Source organism: Neodiprion virginianus, chromosome 2 (assembly GCF_021901495.1).
Source record: "Neodiprion virginianus isolate iyNeoVirg1 chromosome 2, iyNeoVirg1.1, whole genome shotgun sequence".
Lineage (NCBI taxonomy): Eukaryota > Metazoa > Arthropoda > Insecta > Hymenoptera > Diprionidae > Neodiprion > Neodiprion virginianus.
In genome coordinates, this window is record NC_060878.1 from 6,876,623 (window position 1) to 6,898,267 (window position 21,645).

The 21,645-nt window shown below is 39.7% G+C and overlaps 2 protein-coding genes across 2 annotated transcripts in view; both read right to left on the reverse strand.

The window, feature by feature from the left end:
- Positions 1–8,298, reverse strand: part of LOC124298667 (nuclear hormone receptor FTZ-F1) — a 32,762-nt gene extending 24,464 nt beyond the window's left edge. Inside the window, exon 1 of the mRNA XM_046750983.1 lies at positions 6,595–8,298. Coding sequence (XP_046606939.1) covers positions 6,595–7,645 — 1,051 coding nt within the window. The 5' untranslated portion in view covers positions 7,646–8,298. The remainder of the gene's footprint in view (positions 1–6,594) is intronic.
- Positions 8,299–8,305: 7 nt separating this feature from the next.
- LOC124298672 (early nodulin-like protein 2) overlaps positions 8,306–21,645 on the reverse strand; it is a 75,322-nt gene continuing 61,982 nt past the window's right edge. Inside the window, exon 2 of the mRNA XM_046750995.1 lies at positions 8,306–8,500. Coding sequence (XP_046606951.1) covers positions 8,472–8,500 — 29 coding nt within the window. The 3' untranslated portion in view covers positions 8,306–8,471. The remainder of the gene's footprint in view (positions 8,501–21,645) is intronic.

Sequence of the window (21,645 nt, forward strand, 5' to 3'; positions counted from 1 at the left end):
CGTATTATATATAAATATAAATAAATATATATATATATATATATATTGCAACAACGATAACTATCTGTATTTTGAAATCCATGCGCAGGCGCGATGATCTTTTCCCGTCGTATGCTATGACGCAATACGTGTGTTACATTCATGTTCGTACACACGTGTATGTATACCTACGGTGTACGCATCCGTACATGCATATGTATGCATCTGTGCGAGGTGCGTTAGCTAAGTATTTAAAATTCATGTAGTGTGCAGAAAATGTTTGGTACAAGCATACCTGCGATAATGTTCGAACTGAGAATGATTGAATGAATAATAATAAAGATGAATAAAAGTAAAAAGCGAAATTAAAATCTTCGTAACGTCACGATGCCCCGCTGCAATAATTAAACGTTGGCCAATACGTGTAATAATATGCACACGATATTCGTGAGAGCGTACAAAATGTGTTGTAATGAAATAATTTCGTATACGTCAAAAAGCGGAGGTGAATGTAGGTGAATATAGAAGAGGAGAGTGAAGGAATGAAATAAAAAAAAAAAAAAAAAAAAAAAAGAACAAATTAAATTATCCACTCAATTAACTTCAGATGCGTGCAATATTTGCAAAGGTAGAGAGAGAGAGAGAAAAAAAGATTTCAAAGAAAATGCAAGTATTTTGAAAGTAGGTCACGTATTACAACCAAGTGTAGTTTAATAAATTAAACTCGAAGGAAAGAAGTATGATGTAAACACATACATTTATATACAGACAAACGTTGAAAATGGGCAAATAGTCGTCGTTGTTGTCGGAGGGACGGATTTTTATTTATTTTTTTTTTTTTTTTTGTTTTTGTTTTTTATAGGAATGCCCGTTACAACTGCAGTTCGGATTTATTTAAGTTGGACCATTGCAAAACTGTGAAACTGTGAAACTGACCACTTTCATAGGCACCGAGAGAACAACTGCACACAACACAGCCGTTCTGTGAAGTGACGAAATCTAAATTTATTAGGGCGTATAACTGCTCGGGCGAGCGTTTGGTTAGTGGTGCGAAATTCACCGAGAGTATCGAGTCTATAATCCATAAACATATATGCCCGTATCGTACATGCAATTGTGTATAACCTTACAAGATATAATAACCTCGTCACAATTTCGTGTGCAATATAATTTTGATATTTTCGCGTTACGATCTGATCGACGGATCAATTTTTAACTCTACTTTTTCTCTATATTATTGCAAATGAATGTCGGTCATTTTTTTTTTTTCGTTTTTAGACCATTTTTATTTTCCTCAATACACAGAGAGGTGAAAGATAATTGTAAAGATACCGAGCGATGTTACAGAAATTTTTTTTACTGCGTAGTAATAACAATTTATTGAATTATTCGTTAGAGGCACGAGTTTTTATAGATATATATATATATTATACGTTGAAATTTTATTCGCGCGAACGTTACGAGTTGTTAAAAATCAAAGAATCAAAGTATATTTTTAAATCACGTACGACAGCTTCGAGTTTTTTTTTTTTTTTTTTTTGAAAATTTCACAATTCTTCCTTTCGTTGTTTTCATATATTTCTTTCTTCTTTTTCAATTCCATCGACAAAATAATTATCTACTTTACATAATCGGTACGTTAATTGTCATTAGCAGTAATTGTACAAGTTATAAAACTCTAATTAATTATTTATTAGCCAAATCCAAAGCAATATTACACAACCAACGTGCACTTGTGAGATTTACCCAAGATCCGGTACACCTGATAAAACAGTGGACGAGACTTATTTTTATTTTTTTTTTTTTATAGGAATTCTTAATGATACCAGACAGCGGTTTTGTCTCAATCAATTGGTCAGTCGTCGAATCGAAGTCAAGAACGTTAAAAATCTTAAACGATGGGGGGAAAAAAAGAGAAAAAAGAACTAACCATCTGGTATTACTAGACTAGACTGAGAAAAACGGGCGTGCGATTGTGAGTTAACGAGTCATTTTGTTGAATGAAGCGGAGAAATATGTAGTTTCTTTTTCCCTCTCTCTCTCTCATTGGCATGAAACGTGTGTAAATAAGATAAAAGGTAGAAAAAATTGTAAACTCTTCGATAACATCGTACGCATAATAATGAGTGTCTAAAATAGCGGACGAAAGGGGAGAGAGAGAGAGAGAAAATTTCACCAATCTAAAAAAAAAAAAAAAAAATTATACGCGTAGTAAATATACTTGAAAAATATTTGATTCGACGTATTTATATACGTATAGGTAATATATATATATATATTGATTTATATGTCATCTGGAAACTCTATATAATCTTGTCACATGCATTTTCAATTTGATAGAAGAGTAAAGATGAGTTTCTTTTGCTGGTAAGAGAGTAGGAAGAATAAAAGAAAACAAACTCGGTGTTTATAAACGTCGATAAGAGTGATAAAAATCGAACGTTATGAACACCGGACAAAAATTGGCAAATAGAGAAAGAGAGAGAGAGAGAGAGAGAAAGAAGAATCGCGAAACGCGTCCAAGAACTAGACAAATATTCATAAATACTCGACGCTCCTGACCTACGCAATGTATATAAAAATAATATATGTATAATATAATTGGAATGCCAAAAAAATTGTTGAATTTCTTCCGTCCGTACGATATAACATCGAAACAACGAAGAGAGCACTCGTACATACTTGTAATATTATACGTATATATACGTGACACTGTAATGATAATAACTTTGAGCCGATAACAGTTTCGAAAACTACTAGCTTGCGTACGGAGGAAACGTGACGAAAAGGAAAGTAAAATAAGGAAAGAGAGAGAGAGAGAGGAAAAGAAAGAAAGAAAAATGAGTTAAGGAAAAGAAACGTGTTATTACTGTACATTTACATGCCTATATGTGTATATAAGAAACGTGTAATGTAGATAAAAGACACTTGTCAGGTTTGATAGCGCACTCACAATTATACACAAATACAGAGAGAAACGCGTTTATCCTGTGCGCGCGACGCGACACGCGGAGTGATGAACTTGAAAACGTTTCAATTTTCATTCGGCGCCGATTTGACGTTGACACATATCTCTGTCTCTCTCACTTTCTCTCTCTTTCTCTGCTTTGCAATCGGTAACGAGGCGGTTACGTACGTAGCAGAGTAATTAGAACGACGCGATTAATCGTAGGTCAGAGTTTAGTCGATGCTGCTTGTTGCTCTATGTACGTAGATATATACGTGTACTTAGAGGAGTTGAAGTTCCGAATTTTAAAAGTACCGAAAGTGCGAAATATCGAATTACTTGGTGGCAAAGTTTTGAAGTAAAGAAATCAGACTTCGAGGAAATCAACGAAGTTTCGAATCGTCGAAAAGCCGACGGCTCAAAATAAAAAATAAAATTTACTCAGACAGCGTAGTTTGCTCGACGAGTGATTGTGAAAAATCAGAATAACCAGGAATCGAAAACAAAGAAACATGAGAAAACGGCGAAATTTCACCGTACAAGAAAGTCACGGGAGTGAAAATGTTCGGAACTTTGAGCGTCGGGTTTCGCGACCGTTCGAAAACTTCGATGTTTCGTTTACAAATCGGCACACCCACGCACGCACGTAAAACTTTTCGTTTCTCTCAATTAACGACGATCCTTGTTTCGCGTGAAAAAAATAAACCGTACAACGTGAGATACCTGAGCGAAACGCGTTAATTATATCATCGGTGAACATTCACGTGTCGATTCCCTCTTGAAAAATAAATAAAAACGTCCGCGACGAATGAACAAAGTCATTGTCACCGTCTGCACGCAGTGTAATAAACGTACCCGTACACCACGTAAATCTATGCAGTCATATTGTATTTTACGTACGTACGTAATGAGCGTCGTGACACGGACGTAACACTTGGACGTTTCTCCTCCGCTATTACGGCAATGATTGCGTTGCAAGTCTGCGTGTATGGCATAAACGTCACACGCCCACCACCCCGGCATTGCCCATTTTTACGGGCCTTCGTGTGACGTCGAGACACGTGGGGTAAAAGAAGGCCGATAATCGCAATCCGCGTGACGCGCACACTTTTTCATTTAAATATCGCGCCTTCTGTTGCGGAAACTGCGATACACGCGTCTATGGACCACGATGCACGTCGGAAATTTGAAAGGCTCCGAAGGCGATGAATTTCGAATTTGGTTTGGTTGGCGTAACTCGAAGGGCAGAAATCAAACTTTGGCGAAACGTCAAAGTTTCGAATTGCAATTTCGAAATGCAATTTGAATGAAAATTGTTCCCTCTTATTCCCACATCGAATCCATCCGGAATTTTCGTAGTAAATTTGTAAAAAAAATTCTCTCATATTCGATAAAGGGAACGTTTTTAATTGCTGTTGAAATTGAAAATGATAAAAAAAAAGAAGTCTCATATCAGTTTCAATTGACCGTCTCCTTTGATGAAGGAAGATTCGTTCGTTCAAATACACGCCTGCCTACCGTACAATTTTGCAAAAGATAACAAAGATAAACGAAAGGAAAAAAAAATTTAATAAAAAATCATCATCAATCTCAAGATATCCGTGAGGTGAAGGAGTAACTTTTATGTTTATTTCTGCAAAAAAAAATCCTTCCGACTGGCGCATATTTCTGTACCTATCGATATTATTCGATAAGAGATTTAACGATTGCAAATATCGGCCGATATAAGACAACGTGTGAGAAGCGATTATTTAATCGTTTACCAAGCAATCGGATTTTGCAGCTGTTAAATAAGATTTCTCGAACACATATTTACACTTTAGGTACATGACGTGACATACGGTTCTACGTCATCACTGTATGTAGGTGTAACACAGGTGCCCCGTCTAACCAAAATGCTAAAGACCCGGCGCCGTTTTTTAAGGCCAAATCCCCGGAGATATTATAGAATGTTCGGATTGATTTTTCATCACTCGTCTGATAATTACAATATTGTAATACGGTGGTTTTGTAATTTCCGAAACCGAGTATGTTAAATACATATTTATTAGGGTGGTCGTTGATTTCCAAGGTGGACTTTCCCGACCTTGAAATCGATAAATAATTACGAACAAACAGTCTCTGAATGATTTCAGATTTTTAGCTCGATTGGAAAGGATGCCAAAATTGATTTAAGGTTGACGGTAAAAAAAAAGTGGCTCAATTTTCGAGTAAAAAACAAATAACTTAAAAGCTCTCGTTCAATTCAGTTTATTTCGTTAGAAGAAAAGACAAGATTGTTCCTCGTTTTTTTGCCCTACTTTTCTAACCGAATAAAACGAATTAAACAACAGTTATAAAAAAAAATTTTACTCCAAAATTGAGACTTTTCTTTTTTCATTATCAAATCGATTTCGCCACTCTTTCAAATAAAGCTAAAGACCCAAAGTAATTCAGACACTGTTTTTTTCGTTATTATCTATCGATTCCAGGGGTGGGAAGTATACCTTGGATATTAACGACCACCCTAATATTTATACATTTTATTTACCTCAAACTCCGTATTATTAATCGGTAGCAATATCGCGTATCTTGGTGATACTTCAATTCTGGTTGCATCATTAATAGAATGATAAATGCCCAACTAAAATGTATCAGAGAGGAAAAAAAAAAAAAAAAAAAAAAACGTTTGTTACAATAATTGCATGTATACATATATACTGAATATAATACTGTAAAGCAGGTCTGCTCTCCACGCATCGTTGATCCGTACGCCGAACAAACGACCTAGTATAGTTTGTTATTGCAAAATACGACGCATTATATTCGTATTCCAATATCAAATTTAAAATGCCTTGTTGTAATATACAACGAAACGACAAACGGAGCTACTTTTACTTCACAGAGCGCCTCTATCAACGAATCGTTGTACGGAAGCTGCATTCCATAATTCTACCTACATACTACAATATACACAAAGTTTGACTTTTACCGGGCGTGGATTTTAAAATGCAAAACTGGATTACTAAAGGAGTTACTCCACCGAGAGACACGCGGATTGGTGAAAAACATTTCATTTTCGTATATATATACAACAGTCTCTCGCGGCGGCAAAGGCGAGTTTTCCAAACACCGATATACGTATATAGAAGCATAAAATTTATGAAAAAAGCAAGATATAAATCAAAGAAACAAATCAAATGGTATTCGATATAACTTTTCTCGCGCAGGGTGGGAATATTATTTTCAGTTACCCCGATTTCATGTTTCAGATTCCAAACGGTTACCGGATTGCTCCAAACTGTTTCCATAATACCAAAGTCTCCGGTTACTTTAAATTATTCGCACTTACGAGTTCAATATTACAAACATGCTTATCATAATTAAACCGTTCATGGACATTTGTATGCATAATCGTGCATATGAAATTTCGATGATCGTTAAAATCACAAACGAAGTGCATCGCGAAAGGGTATTTGGAATAATCCAAATTCCGCGGTATAAACACAATTCAAGGATTTTCCTATCTTTTTTTTTTTTTTACTCAGGGCACGTCTGTTATCGAATAACGCGGTTAGGTTGGGTTAGGTTAGGTTAGGTCAGGTTAGACCGGTATCGATTTAAAACTGTTCTTTGGAATAAATTGAAAAATAAAAAGCGGAACAAAGAATCAAGTTCAATTTGCTCACCTTCAAGCTTCATCCCGACCTCGAGACACTTCTGGAACCGGCAGAAGGGGCATCTCTTCCTCTGTGTTTTGTCGATGTGACAGGACCTCTCCGCGACGCAGGTGTAGACCTTTTTATTCTGCACGGTACGTTTGAAGAAACCCTTGCAAGATTCGCACGTGAGTAGTCCGTAATGATAACCGGATACCTTGTCGCCGCAAACAGGGCAAAGTTCCTCGATAATGTCCTTCGCGTCGGTAAAGTCCGACGATCCTGGTATCGAGCCGGTAACAACGCCGACACCGACACCACCACCGGCGCCCCCGACTTGACCGACGCAACCGCCGCCTCCGTGTCCCATTCCCCCGCCGCCGCCGCCGGCGGAGGTGGCACTTCCGGTATTATTACCGGGGGTGTTACCACCGCCCCCTCCGCCCCCGGCGTAGGTACCGCCGTCGATTCCGGAAGACGAACCACCGCCGCCGCCTCCTCCTCCACCTCCTCCACCCCCTGTAGGCGAGAACAAACACGTGTACACTTTCTTGCTAACGCTCGGCGAGCCGTTGCGTTTAAAGAATCCCTTGCAGGATTCGCATGTGAGAAGCCCGTACTGATATCCGGACATTTTATCGCCGCACATTGGGCACCTCTCTTCGGGACAAGTGGCGTCAAAGAAAGCGGCATCGATACCCGAAAGACCGAGAGCTTGGGACTGAGATTGGGACTGATGCTGTTGCTGGTTTTGCATTTGTTGCTGTTGCTGCTGTTGCTGATTATTGTTGTTACTACTGTTACTGTTGTTGTTGTTGTTGTTGTTGGCGGCGTTGCTGGTTTGCTGATGGCAAACACCACCACCACCACCACCACCACCACCAGCACCTCCGCCGCCGCCGCCCCCCGTCGTCGGGGGACTTTGGGCGCAGTACGATATCGGCGAGCTGTAATGACCGCCGGCAGCCAACGCTTGTTGACCCCCCGCGGCACCCTGCGAGGGACTGCCTTGGGGGCTGAGATGGAACGGCGACATGTTCAACGACATTAGGCCAGAATGCTGTTCCATCTCCAATAACATCACACAATCAACCCGCTCGCTATCGTTACACACACCGGCCTACCCTCCTCGACCGTTACGTTACTCTTGCTGCTCCTACTCCTCCTACCGTTGCTTTTAACGCTAACGCTACGATTCCCGCCCCTCCTGCTCCTCGGAGGGCAATGCATTAATCCAATTCCTCCTCGCCGCCACCCCTTGACAGGGATCGGAGGAAATACTCGCGGTAAACCTTGATTCGAGCGAAATCCGTGGTCTCCACAAATTTTAATCCTTCTTTTTTCCCTTTCGTTCTCTCAATGTTTATACGAATCGTCGCGACGTCTCTCTACGAACAATTAAAGCCTGTCCCTGTCCTGCCTCAACACTACGCCCGAATTTCGGGCTGCGGACACGCGACGCACGTTCTTAACGACACACACCAGACGACGCACGTCGATGATTGATTGATGGTCACCACCTTGCACGATTCTTCGTTGTTTTTTTATTATTAGTTTTATTATTGTTGTTGTTGTTGTTGTTGTTGTTGTTGTTATTATTTAATACACCACCAAGTCCCTCACTGATTGTGAGATAACAAGAGTCGGTGGTACACTTTGGCAATGTAGTGATGATCGTCGTTTGAAAATATAACAAGCGTCCGTTTCATTGTGGCTGAATTGTAACAGTTACAGTTTTCTAGTATTTTTTTTTTCTTTTTCTTTTTTTTTTACAGATTTCTGTATCCGACGGTGTCAGTTTTCCCGTATATCTGTTTTACGATGTAAAAATTCTCGTCTATGTATATAGTATTTATGCATGTATGTACCAACGTGCGTTTGTTTTTTGTATAGTATATTTGTGTATATCACGAAACACCAATGTGACACATTTTCACTGTAATCCAGAGGCACGGAAGCGGCATGTATTATTATATGTTCGTCGTATGTTTTATCAGCGATGGGGAAGAGAGCGCGCGAGAGAGAGAGAGAGAGAGAGAGAGAGAGAGAGAGTTGGGGGGAAGAGACGACGATATAATGAAAAAAGAAAAAAAAAAAAAAAAAGTAGACAGAATTCAACGTGACACTTTATTTGTTTTTTGTTTTCTCGTTGGCTCGTTTGTTTTATATTATTCAATGTTTTTCCACCACACAATAATCACAGCGACGAGTAATCGTTTATAATCCTTTTCGGTACGTGTTATGATTTTCGCAATTTTGTTGCGAAGAAAGGGGAGGAGGGGAAGTACCCGAGAGAAAACGAGAACGATAAAGAAAGAGAGAGGTGTATAGGTAGCGTGTTGTAATACACACGCCGGCGATTAGCGCGTGCTTAAAAACGAAACACACCCACAAACACCAAAACACACAAGCTCACGCGTGAGTAAAGACACGAACTATCAAGCTGCGAGGTAACAGAAAAAAAAAATAAATATATAACAAGCCAATAAACGGCTCTCGCTGACACAGTATCCACGATTGTACAAAGTTACGGGATTCACTTGCGAGGTGAGAAGATGAAGGAGAAAAAATTAGAATAACATTAAACCACCCCGCGATGCGTTGCGTTGGAAGATGTTTAACAAATCGCGGGTAGCAATTGGCGAACGATTAAATAAATGTCTTGATGCGTGGTAAAGTGTAATCCAACAACAACGATGATTTACATGCTCGCGGTAACAAAGTCATCACACTTTCGTTGCAGCACGCGATTTAAGAACGAGTAAACATTCGATCGGAAGGAATTAAATTTAACCAGAGTTAAGTTAAATCACAACCACTCGTTGGTAATCAATGTTTCGTCACAGTCCGTTCTATGCACAAAATGATGTTAAAACGATGTAAACAGTCACAGGTCGACGATGAAAAAATTGAAAAAACAAAGAAAAAATAGAACGACGAAAACTTGGATCCATCGATCGATCTCAACGACACTTGGCGTTATACGATTATATCTCCTCTCCTCGTAAAAATGACAGCGCGCTACCGCGTACGTTACATATGACACGATGTCGAAACACGCGTATTCCTACTATTTTACGTATATCCGTTAGTTTCTCCTATTATTCGTTCAGAGAAAGAGAAGCACCGCGGTCTCGACCACGCGTCTCGGGTATCCGCTCGTGACTAGTTGATTCGGCCTCCTCGCTCGGTCGGCAGGGCCGCCACCCCTCCTACCCTTCTCGCTCGTATAGGTAGGCAGAGGCAAAGAGGCACGGTGTTGTCTCGGTGTTTCGCGCGCGGCTCGGCGGTGCGTTGTCTAAGCCTCGTGCCTCCGCGCCTATCCGTTCCCTTCTTCTTGCATTTCGTCCGTTTGCCGCTACGAGAAACGAACGCGACCCTCTTCTGCCCATCATCGCCCTCTACTACTTCTACTTCTTCGAATTATTATCCCCCCATCTCTCTCTCTCTCTATCTCTCTCTCTCTCTCTCTCTCCGCTTCTTTCTTCCAACGTCCCGACGTGTCGCGGTCTCCGTCCGTCGTTTACGGTCGTACAGTCGGGTCGTATAATCGTCGTCGTCGTCGTCGTTATTGGTGGTGGTGGTGTCGTAGTCGTTGTCCGCCTCGCGCCCGGTCCTCACCCGTCGACTGCGGCCCCTCCTCCGCCACCACCTTCTCCTACTCCGCCGAACGACTCGGAACCAACACCAGCGCACGGCATAAGTGAAAGTGATTCAGCAACAGCGGCAGCGCATGCCACCAGGTGCCGGGGGGGGGGGGTGAGGAAGGGCGGGAGGGAGGAAAGGAACGGGTGGGGGGGGTAGGTTAGGACTTGCGGGGCGCTCCGCAAACATTGAAGGGAAGGGGGGGGGGGGCTGTGGGAGAAAGAGAGAGACGGATAAATCGACGCGGGACTAGGGCAAGAACGAGAGAGGAGGCAGAGGAAGAGAGGGGGGAGGGTCGCTGCAACGACGGCGGAGGCGGAGGCGGAGGAACCGGCCCGGTGTCTCCGCGGTGGGGATGACCCACTTACGGAACCAGGTCTATGTCGGCCGGACAAGTATTGGCGGCTGGCAGGCTCGTTCGCTGCTGTGCTACCGCTTCTGCTGATTCAGGGGCGGGGGGTGGGGGGAGGAGTTTTTTTTTAACGCCGCGCTGCGGGCCGCTTGGTCTCAGCAGCCACGTGTGCCTCTGTCCGCCCCGCTGTCGCATCGCCGTCAACCCTAAAATGCTACACTGTATGCTACGCGTATCTACGGATGTACATTTTCATCGTCGATGTATATTCGGTAGCACCGTCTCCCGCGATATTTTTACTTTTCTTTTACTTCTCTTCGGATCGACTTTGATCAATTTCCCTGCAGTCGTGTAACGATTATTATTCATTCGGCGAGTAATACGATAATTGACCCGCGGATATGGGATATTCTCCTCGCCGGTGCTGATTCTGATCCGCGGTCTCCAGGATAGTGGGTAGACAGATTGTGACCGCCCGGCACGGCCGGGAATGGGACGAGTTTCGTATAGCCAGCGTTCGCGTTTGCGTCTATCTTGCGAGTGTGTTGTAACAACACACCGCGCCTGGTAAGAATCTGGTTATACTGCCCGACTGGTAGCCGCTGCCACCGCTGACACGCCGTATACGCGATAATACCCTGGAACTAACGAAGTGTGCGCAGGTAGCGAAGGGAGATTAAAATTCTCGTTACGAACGGGTTCCGCCCTGCGGCAGGATTACAACGCGCGTCGATCCTTGAATCGAATTGCATTTTCCGCGTTACTTCACCGCCAGTTATGAAAAATACGGTTGAAAGGAAGAAGAAAAATGTGCTCGAAAATATTGCATCGAGAAAGAAAGAAAGAAAGAAAAAGTAAAAGAAAAGAGAAACGATATGGAAACACCAGTTCCTAATATCGTCGCGTCAGATACGCATTAATATTACGCATCGTGAGATGCGTCGGCCTTTGTATAAGAGGAACTCGGTTTATCATGGATTTTTCTACGCGCTCAAAGAGTCACGTCACATCCCCGCCGAACGTCAAACCGCGGGACAACTCTTGCTTTCAAAGAAGAAGAAAAAGAAGAGGAAGAAGAAGAACTTCTTTGGCTCGGTAGCCGGGCAGACCGCTGTTTACAGCTGGGTCAACAGCAACGCCGTTGGCACTCCCGTCGTCGAGCAGCGAACACCACCAGCAGCAGCAGCAGCAACAGCAGCAAGCAGCGAGCTTGCGGTGCGATGTCGATGCGAGCGAGAGCCGCTGGAGGGGAGACCTACTGACCCAGTTCGCCGGGAACATGACGCAGCCGCGACTCACTACCTCCCCTTCCTTCCTCCCGCGGATCACCGCGGCTCAACGTCGTACTACCCTCACGGGAAAAAAAAACCCCAAATTGGGTGTAAATTCGTACCCCTAACTTTTTTCTTATGGGAAATTAGCATTATCTATGAGTTGGGGGTACGAATTTACACCCAAGTGGGGTTTTTTTTTCCGTGAGGGTACGGCGAGCCCTCTCCGCCCATCTATCTGATCATCTATCAGTCTATCTATCGTCTATCTAGCTGCCTATCTTTCATCTACCCAACAATTTATCCATCTTCTATCTTTCATGCTCACGGCCCGTCGTGCCTTGCGACAAGCGTGAGCAGCGTCTAATGTGCACGCGGTTAGAGGAATCCTGATATTCCTAGATCCTGGTGTGGCGTTGCGTCGTTGCGTCGTTGGTACACCTGCAGAGCGAAGCCAGCCTCTCAACGGGCCGCGATCGTCTTTTGGACATGCAGCTAGATATGCGCTGGTAACACACTTATTACAATCACTTACAGCCAGCGTCTATGGTCATAGAGGCGTATCGACGCGCGGGATGCGGAGTGACGCGTTTCGTGTTACTCGATTTCACGTAATGTTACATTTATTTTGTCATGCGATGACACGACGTACACACACACACACACATCCGTCGTTGTTTCGAACGTAAGCGTAATGGAATTTTGTGACGTATGTTTATATATACCTGTATAGGTATGCATGTATTGCAGGGGTTTTTGTTTTAAGGATATGCACAGCCTGCGGCGTGGAAGTTGAATTACATCAATGACTCATATATCCAATATTGTGCGGGAAAAAAATTATGAAACAGGTTGCGAGGGACGTTTTTTTCAAATGATGTACATAGGTATAACGAAAAAGAAGAGAAAATAGCAATGCGAAAATAAAAGGAACGTAATTTTGTCTGCAAGAGGTATTGTGAAATACGGGGATTCGAGAGCTTTTGCGACGAGTGGGAGGAAAAACTGCAGGTTAAACCCGCGTCTACCAAGAAGGCGTAATGAATTCAAGAAAAGTGGAGATATCGGAAACTCGACGGAGAGTCGAAGAGTTTGCGAGTGTCAGGCTGACTTGTCAAATCGTATGTATAAAATAGCACGCGACCCCCTGCATAGCGATTGCAAAGCGCGTGTAAGTGCAACAACTTTCTCAGCTGCAGTACGAAACGCGTCGTGTCCGGACAGCCGTTCAACTGTCGTTCATCTTACGGTTGTTATTTCGAAATTGGATAAACGGACGTATCGCGAAATCCACCCAGAACATAATCAAGTGCGCAAGTAACGAGAAGCCGTGGTTGCATCGTAGGAGAAAATCAAAGGAATCAGAAATTCGTTTCAAACTACTCGAGTATAGTATTTCATTTTAACGCAGCCGTTGTAACGTAACATGAAATTGGTGTTGAATCAGATTTCAACCGAAAGGAGCAAGCGTATGAGTAATAAAGAAAGGGAGTGAAAACGCATGGGAAGAAATCCGGCTATTAGACTTCGTGGAAACCGATGTTACATATCAACTGTGCGACAAATATGGATAGGGAAAGTATGTAATCATTTTCATAAGAGCTCGATTTTTTTATGCTTGGAACGGAGATGATCAGTGAGGCGAATCAAGTCATCGGAAATTCAAAATATCCGTTAATTGACAGTGATGACTTTCTGCTTATACCGTATACATAAAAGTGACAAGCTGATGATACTTTAAGGGTGCATAATAGAAGTCTATATTGTAATGTGAAAATTAGATTTGAAAGTCAAAGCAAAGTCTAAAATCTATATGTAAAGCTAACTTTACCGTTCAGCCAGCTGTTCGACAAATCTATAATATGTTTAGACGCAATGTATGTACATAACGAACGAATAAAATTTTCGAACCTCGGACTTTTCCCAACTTTTCCTTAACATGAATTGTAACGAAAACGTTACCAACTTCAACATAATGGAATCAGCAATCTTGGTATAGCGAATATATATGCATCTACGTACATAGATGCATACTCAGGTGCTCGTATGTGCATTTGTTGCATCGAACAGTGACCCATACGAAATATCTGGAGTACAGCCAAAAGATAAAATAAGACCCCCATCTATTTATTCCTATTGTCTTCATATTATTTATATACGTGGAATTTAATAGTATATTACAGGAATTGAATTACAAGCAGTAATGCGGACTGAAAACTGTGGAAACAAAGACATGTATAATTAATAAAGTGAAGTGGAAAAAGTGTCTAGATAAATTAACAAGAATCTCGATACGATTGTTTATCAAGGAGTGCCGTGCCTCGGTAACGTAAAGAAACATCAGTCTAGGATAATACAATTTCTCGTTGAAAGAGTTACGAAAATGATGATCAGGTGACAATTATATTGAGCTCGTTATTGAGATTATTAAATAGACCGATAAGCGAAAACTAATGAGAATAACAACAATAATAAGGAAAACATCGCATCTGTAACGTCTACGACACACATCACCAATGGGTTTTTAAGCCGTGTGTAAAGAGATATTATATTCGATTTGCCGCAGGTCAGGAAAAGGTTGCTGCGTTTTTCACTTTTCATTTTTTATTTATTTATTTATTTATTTTTGTTTCTTTCTTAATCGACCCTGAACCTAACCCAAAGGCCCGAAAGTGTTTTAGAATTGTCTTTCAGGCGCATGCATCGTAACACTGCATATGTAAGGCAGGTGTACGAACATCCGTGTATATGTACACATGTATATACATATATATAAGTATCTATTTGTAATTGAGATAGTTTTATTGTGGATGCAGATAAGCTCGCGCGGACCGCCGGTCGATACGCGTTTTATACATGCATAATGTATCGGTACAACCACGTACATGTTACACCTATGTACGTAAGGTACGCGTCCACGTATCCACGTATGTATGTACGTACGTATATAGTTAGACTTATACATATATGTATAGGTGTTATGCCTACGTTATACCTACAAATGCTCTCTTCACCTAGTCGTAATATTTGTCATAAGTGCGCGGCAAAAGTGTGCCAAGGCTGCATAACGAGCGATGTCCCCACCGCGCTAGCTGCTATAACATTTTCGAAACTAAAAGTAAAATCTAACTCATTGTATCACTTATAGCAATGCTGGGCAATCTCTCTCTCTCTTTCTCTCTCCCGCTTTTGCGGTGCATAAATGTAAAACAAACTTGTCCAACATTACCGTGGATCAAATAAACTGTCCGTCTATCTATCTATCTGTGCATCTAACTATCTATTAAACTATCTATCTATCTATCTCTCTCTTTCTCTCTCTCTTTCGCACACCCACAGCTGTGACCCGTATCTGTGAAACTGGGTTCGAAATGGTTCGTAATTAATATATAATAATGGTAACGATAATAAGAACGTGTTACTATACACAAGTTAGTTGTATGTATTATATACCGCATGACCAACCAGCGTTCAGCTCTGTAACGCAATAACCAACAATGAATTTACGTCATCTTATAACATGCACCGATATACGTAAATTCAGCTCTTCTATTCGTCCGTTAAAAAAATATCCAAGTATAAAGAAGAGAAAGAAGATAGAAAGAAAAGGTACCTCGCACTCGGTGCATTATTATTGATATCAACTATCGCAAACTTGAAACGGGCTATATCATCATCATCGTCGTCGTCGTGGGTAGGAAATACTTCGACTTACTGACCACATTCATCCGTCTATACAGTATACAATAATTGCACGTATACGCGTGCTGAAAACTTTGGCGTAATAAAACAGAGTACATGTTAAACATGTACGAAAATGAACGCGGGTTGTTCAAATTTTCAAAATTCAATTTCATCATACCAAATCTCTCTCACCGCGGCATGATTTCTTCGACAAGTGTGATAAGATTAGACCTGACCTAACAAAAAAAAAATCGTCACTATGCGAGGGCGGCACACGAACACCTCTGTTAACCCGTCGTCCATCTTTTATAACAAAGAATACTCCGCGAATGTCACAACGATTCGAAACAATGAAATCCTCAGAGCTGAGAAATGATCTTGCTCAAGATCGTTCTCATCCTCGGTTAAAATAATACACGTACGTTATGTTATGTACGTAATAACACAACCTCCGAACATTGGCGATAAAAATACGAAGAACAGAAAAATGAAGAAGGCACCGGTCAATATCTCCGCACCGTATACGTATTACAGGTGCACTCTGTACGGTGACTTAATTATACATGATAAACACGATGCGTGTACCTGTAACGTGGAATTGTATAAACGCGGCTAGAATCATCCGGCGAGCAGCAAGCAGCAACAGGATAATCGTAGGCTATCACGTGCATATACCTAATTGACGGATGCAGCAGCTGCACCTGGTGTAGTACAGTGCAACAATGAATACGTTACAACGCAACAACAATAAACCAACACCCGCGTTATACATTATCCGCGTGCAGTCCGCAAAAATCCCGATTAGTAACAACCGGACGAATTGTCGCAGAGTCGAATTGTATCGATGATAAATGAAAGGGACCGGAATCAATGATCATCGACCTTCGGATTTAAATTATTGCCCAATGTAATGCAGCGTAAATACACGCAAGATATAATCTGTATCGAGCGATAATTAAAATAAGAATCAATTTAACATCGATAACAATCCTTTAAATTCGGACCACCTCTCGTCGCTTCAATATTTTTAAAATAACATTACGGTACGTTGAAAGTAAAATTCCTAAACTCGAATACTGTTACTAACAATAAGAATAATAGTATCCCCACACCGCATAGATTTAAGACAGTCGGTGTGAAAAATAGTTTTACAAAAGCAACATGCGATTACAATGTACTCCCAAATGTTGAATGAATACTTGATGCTAGAAAAAAAGGCAAAAAAAAAAAAAATGGGCATCATTAAATTATTTCAAATAAAAATAATTTATTTTATATCACTATTCATTTTTTATCAAGTTTCTGTACCACCGCGCCACGAACATGTAACCTCGATTACCACTCTGCAGATGCTTACTTAATGATTCTGTAATTATTATGAAAATCTTTTTTGTTTATTAAATAAATAAATAAATGAATAAATAAACAAATAAATAAACGTATTTAATTACAGCCTCTGCAGGACGCGACAATCTCTCTATTCACTCGTTTCTGCGCAGGGATCTCTCAAAAATAAGAATAATAACGCAGATATATACGAATACACATACATGTACATGCGAGGCTTACGCTGGATATACGATATACTTGAGATGTATAAAATATAATTTATTATAAATTCTAATTGCGTCGGTGTGGTGTGTCAGGTGAGGCTGGGTAGCAGGTATCCCCCATGTGGGTAACCGTGTCAAGGCCGTGCGAACTGGGTTGCAGACCGGCGACGCGCGTTTCATGGAGAATGACTGGCGGAGGGGGTGAGAGAGAGAGAAAAAGAGAGAGAGAGAGAGAGAGAGAGAGAGAGAGAGAGAGAGAGAGAGAGAGAGAGAGAGAGAGATATCGTATATGAAATGTCCGAGTGAGAAATATTCGCAAAACTCTTACTTTTAATCATCTCACATTTCTACGTATACGTATAACGTGTATAGATCTATACATAGGTATATAATATATAATGTAAATTGTTTATTACTGAAATTCAACGAATCTGCAACATACGTATATATACATATATGGATATATATATTTTTTTTTATATCCATACATACGCACAGTTATTATGGACGCGCTTTCGCACGTACGTTCGCTGTATGAAATTCATACAACTTTGATACATCGTTATGATATTTCAATTTAAATTAAAATTATTGCAATGGACGATTCCCATGAACAACGGTGCACGATTATTATTGGCCTTGCTGTGCTGGTTTGAAGCTTAAATATCGCATGACAGAAACGTGAGATGAAATAAAAATTTTAGATATTGTTATTATGAAATTGAATTATTACATGTCCGAGTAAAGAAATGTTAATCGATTCGAATACTCGTGAAAATTTCACCCCCTATGACCTAATTATTTATCGATTATAATCGAAGAAAAATCCGACTTTCAATTTTTACTTTTAATTTATAAATTTCTTTTATTTAACCCGAATATTTACGATGGACTCTTGCTGATTTTTCCTTCTCTTTATTTCTTCTTCGAATACTCGTCGATAAAAAAGTATCAAACAAATAGCTTCATAAATATTTTCTCAGTAAAACTTGATTTTCAACGACAAGGGAAAAACAATTGACAAATAGTTAATTGAAACGTGTACATTTTCTTTCAATTTTATCAACTTGGTCCAACATTGTCAGAAAAAAAAAGAAATAAAAATACAGTTTTTATAAATTGTGCCGTTTGAGCAATAATTAAAATGAGTAAAAAAAAAAATAAAAAATCGATCCTATCGAAAAACCGTACGCATAAACATTATACTTGCGCGGCTGATTCTCATTAGATTATTGAGGCTGCGACAACGTAAACTACTCCGCATATAACCACGTACAGCTGAATGTGTATAAATTTTTTTTTTTTTTTTTAGTTATCAATTTTTTCCAAGCTTTATTTCAACCGAACGTCGTCGCACAAAACGCTACGATAAACTCCACGGTTTCCAAAAATTTCAACTTCGTTTTTACCATCGATCAGAAAACGAAACGTGCAGCATGACGAAAGTGTGACTTTAAAAATTTGTCGATAAAACTTGAATCTCTGATTAATGAGAATAACAACAACAACAACAACAACAACAACAACAACAATAATAATAATAAAAATTAGAAGTTAAAAAAAACAAATGGAGCAAAATAAAAAACGTATATATAAATATATACCTATGTATAATATAGAATAATGAATATATTTCACCACGGGCCCTTTCACCCGAAGTTACGCCACTGTGTCATGTCTACGCGCGGACCACCTTATGACAATTACAAATTGTATATAATACCTAACTGTAAAGTACAAACGTGTATACATGTATATACCGTAATACATAGATATATGTGTAATATATAGCGTAAATCGAGGATCACGTACTCGAGGTACAAGATATGGTCTATTATGTACACGTAAGGCATGCACGGAAGTGCTTTCGTGTAGGGCTGGCAGGATGAAGGGGGGGGGGGGGGGGGGAGGGGATAAAAAAAAATGTTGCGAAAGATCGTCAACTCGTTGCAACGCGAGCCCTCGTCGTTCGAGAGAGCGAGAGAGAAAAATTGGGCAACACTCGTGAACGTGCTGAATTATATTTACAATATACCCATATAGTTTAAAACGGAGCCTCTCGCGCGCATGCGGTAAATAATGATCAAAGATTAATCGATTTTCGATCGAAACGATTATTTTTTATTTTTTTTTCCGAATAATCGAGCGTAATCGATTATTTTTCAAAATCGATTAATCGGGTGATTCGATTATATTTCATCACTATCGATTTTCGTTTTTCAATCCCATTGACGACGCGGTGGAATATCAATTTGTGTGATCGGAGTATCAATCATTATCGTTGTCTTACTTATCGAGCTCATATTTGATATAATTAGTGAAAGATGAATGAATATTTTCTACCTGACCGAATGCACCGTTACGAAAAAAAAACAAAGAACAAAAAATAATACGAAATAATCGATTATTCAATTAATTCTTACCGATTCAATCGAGTCGCGTTCGATTCTTTTTCTGGACTTGATTAATCGATGCATCGATTATATTCAGTTTAGGGGCCATCGCTCGGCCATGTATATACAAGTATAAGAATTATGTTTGTGTAATTTTCTTTCCAAAAAGCCATTTGTCAAGTGTCAAACTCAATTTTCTCGACTTCGAAATGCAACTTTGAAATGCTTTAATTATATTTCATAACTTTCCCGTTGCGACAATTTTTCTTCGATTACCGAAGGAGTTGTACGGTATACAAGTAAAAACATACGTACGTCCTTTAACTCAGCATCGCGTGTTTTAACGAGATTTGTTGTACGTTTGCGCAAGATAGACGGAGTGATAAGAAAAAAAAAAAAAAAAAATTAACGATTTATTGGTCGAAGAACCGAAATGTGAGAAAGTAAGAAAGAAAACGTTTAAAAATCAGAAAAAAAAATTTGTCACTAAACGCGGAATACGCAGCGTTAACGCGGCAGATTGATTGCAATAAGAAAGTGATATCGCATTAACTGTGGGTAAAATAATTAATCGCCGTTCAAAAACGCAGCGGATTAATGAATAACACTTGAGCAATCCTCCGGTGTACATGCGGTAACATGTTCAGAGATATATAAATATGATAATCGAAACTGCAGGGTATAATAATAATAACAAAAATAGTAACAAGTATCGAATAATACTCGAATACGTTTCAAATTCGTAACTGTCCGCATGAATATTTTTCACGCGTGATCGCCAAGATAAAAGAAATAATAAAATATATAAACAAATATAACGAATAAATAAAAAAAAAAAAAAAAAAAGAGTTTGAAACGGGAATAATATTTGACATTCTTCGTCATCTTTCCATTTGTACAACAAAATTTCGAGCAAACTGGGTAGGCTACGATGTATAAAATTGTCATAGGTAACTAATCCATATGTATACATATATATTATACGTATAATATACAGACCGTAATTTTGGGAGAAAGTTGTAAGCAAGTTAATTTAGACAGCATGGTAGCGCAATAAATAATTCATACGCGTAAGGGTAACAAGGATACTTACCATCTAAATATTTTGAAAGCGTTTTTCATTGTCAGTAAATTGTTATAACCGGTGGTAATAAGGTGCGACCCAGTGGCGCAAATACTCTCTAGAAACTTGGCGGATGCTCGGCCTTCCTTTCTCATTATTTACTGCAGTTGTAATTTCATCCCCGACCATGACCATATACTGCAGACGGTCCCATTTTCTGCATTTCACTGCATTCACGAGGGCTATAACAAGACCGTCGTAAAATTCTTCGCAACTGCGAACTCTGGCGATGCAATAAAGTGCAACACGCTTTCCTCAAAATCGGAGAAGAAATGCCCACGTGTATAACAATGTTGTACTGAACGTAAGGAATCCCATGCGAACCCAACCAACCATCGGACCCTCCCAATTTTTCATTTTTTTCAACATTTTTTCTGAAATTCTACTAATCCTGAAACAGTACCCTCAATTTTTTCAGATTTTATATTGAATGGTTTATTATTTATACACATTGAGAGTGATTTTGAAAATGACCATTAACAAAATTCTCAAATGATTGTCAAAAACTGTATTTTATTTTCCAAACATTTCAAGATCGTGTTCATGACTGTATGATTTTTTAATATTTTCTTTTAGCGCTTTTAATTTTTTTTTTTTGATCAATTAAAACATTGTTCAAACGATCTGAAAATTCCCGAAAAATTCTCAAAACTTGGAGTTTTCACTTAGAAAATTTCTAGACGGGTTTCGTATTGAAGTTGATGAAAAAAGTTGAGTATAGCAGATTTTGAGAATTTTTTGTGCATTTCCAGACCGTTTAAACAACGTTTTTCTTGGTCACAAAAAAATGGAGAGTGATGAAAAAAATATTTTAAAAATCGGCCCATCATGGGTACGGTTTTGAAATGTTTGGAATAGAAAATATAGTTTCTAAGAATTTTTCGTTCAAACTTTAAATAAGCTCCTTTCCAAAATCACTCAAAATATTAATCAATGACTAAGCAGTTGAATACAAGGTCGGAAAAAATTCAGGATACTGTTTCAGAGCCGGGACAATTGCGAAAATTGTTTTGAACAGAATCAAAAATGTTTAGGATCAAACGTTGTTGGGTTTCGCATG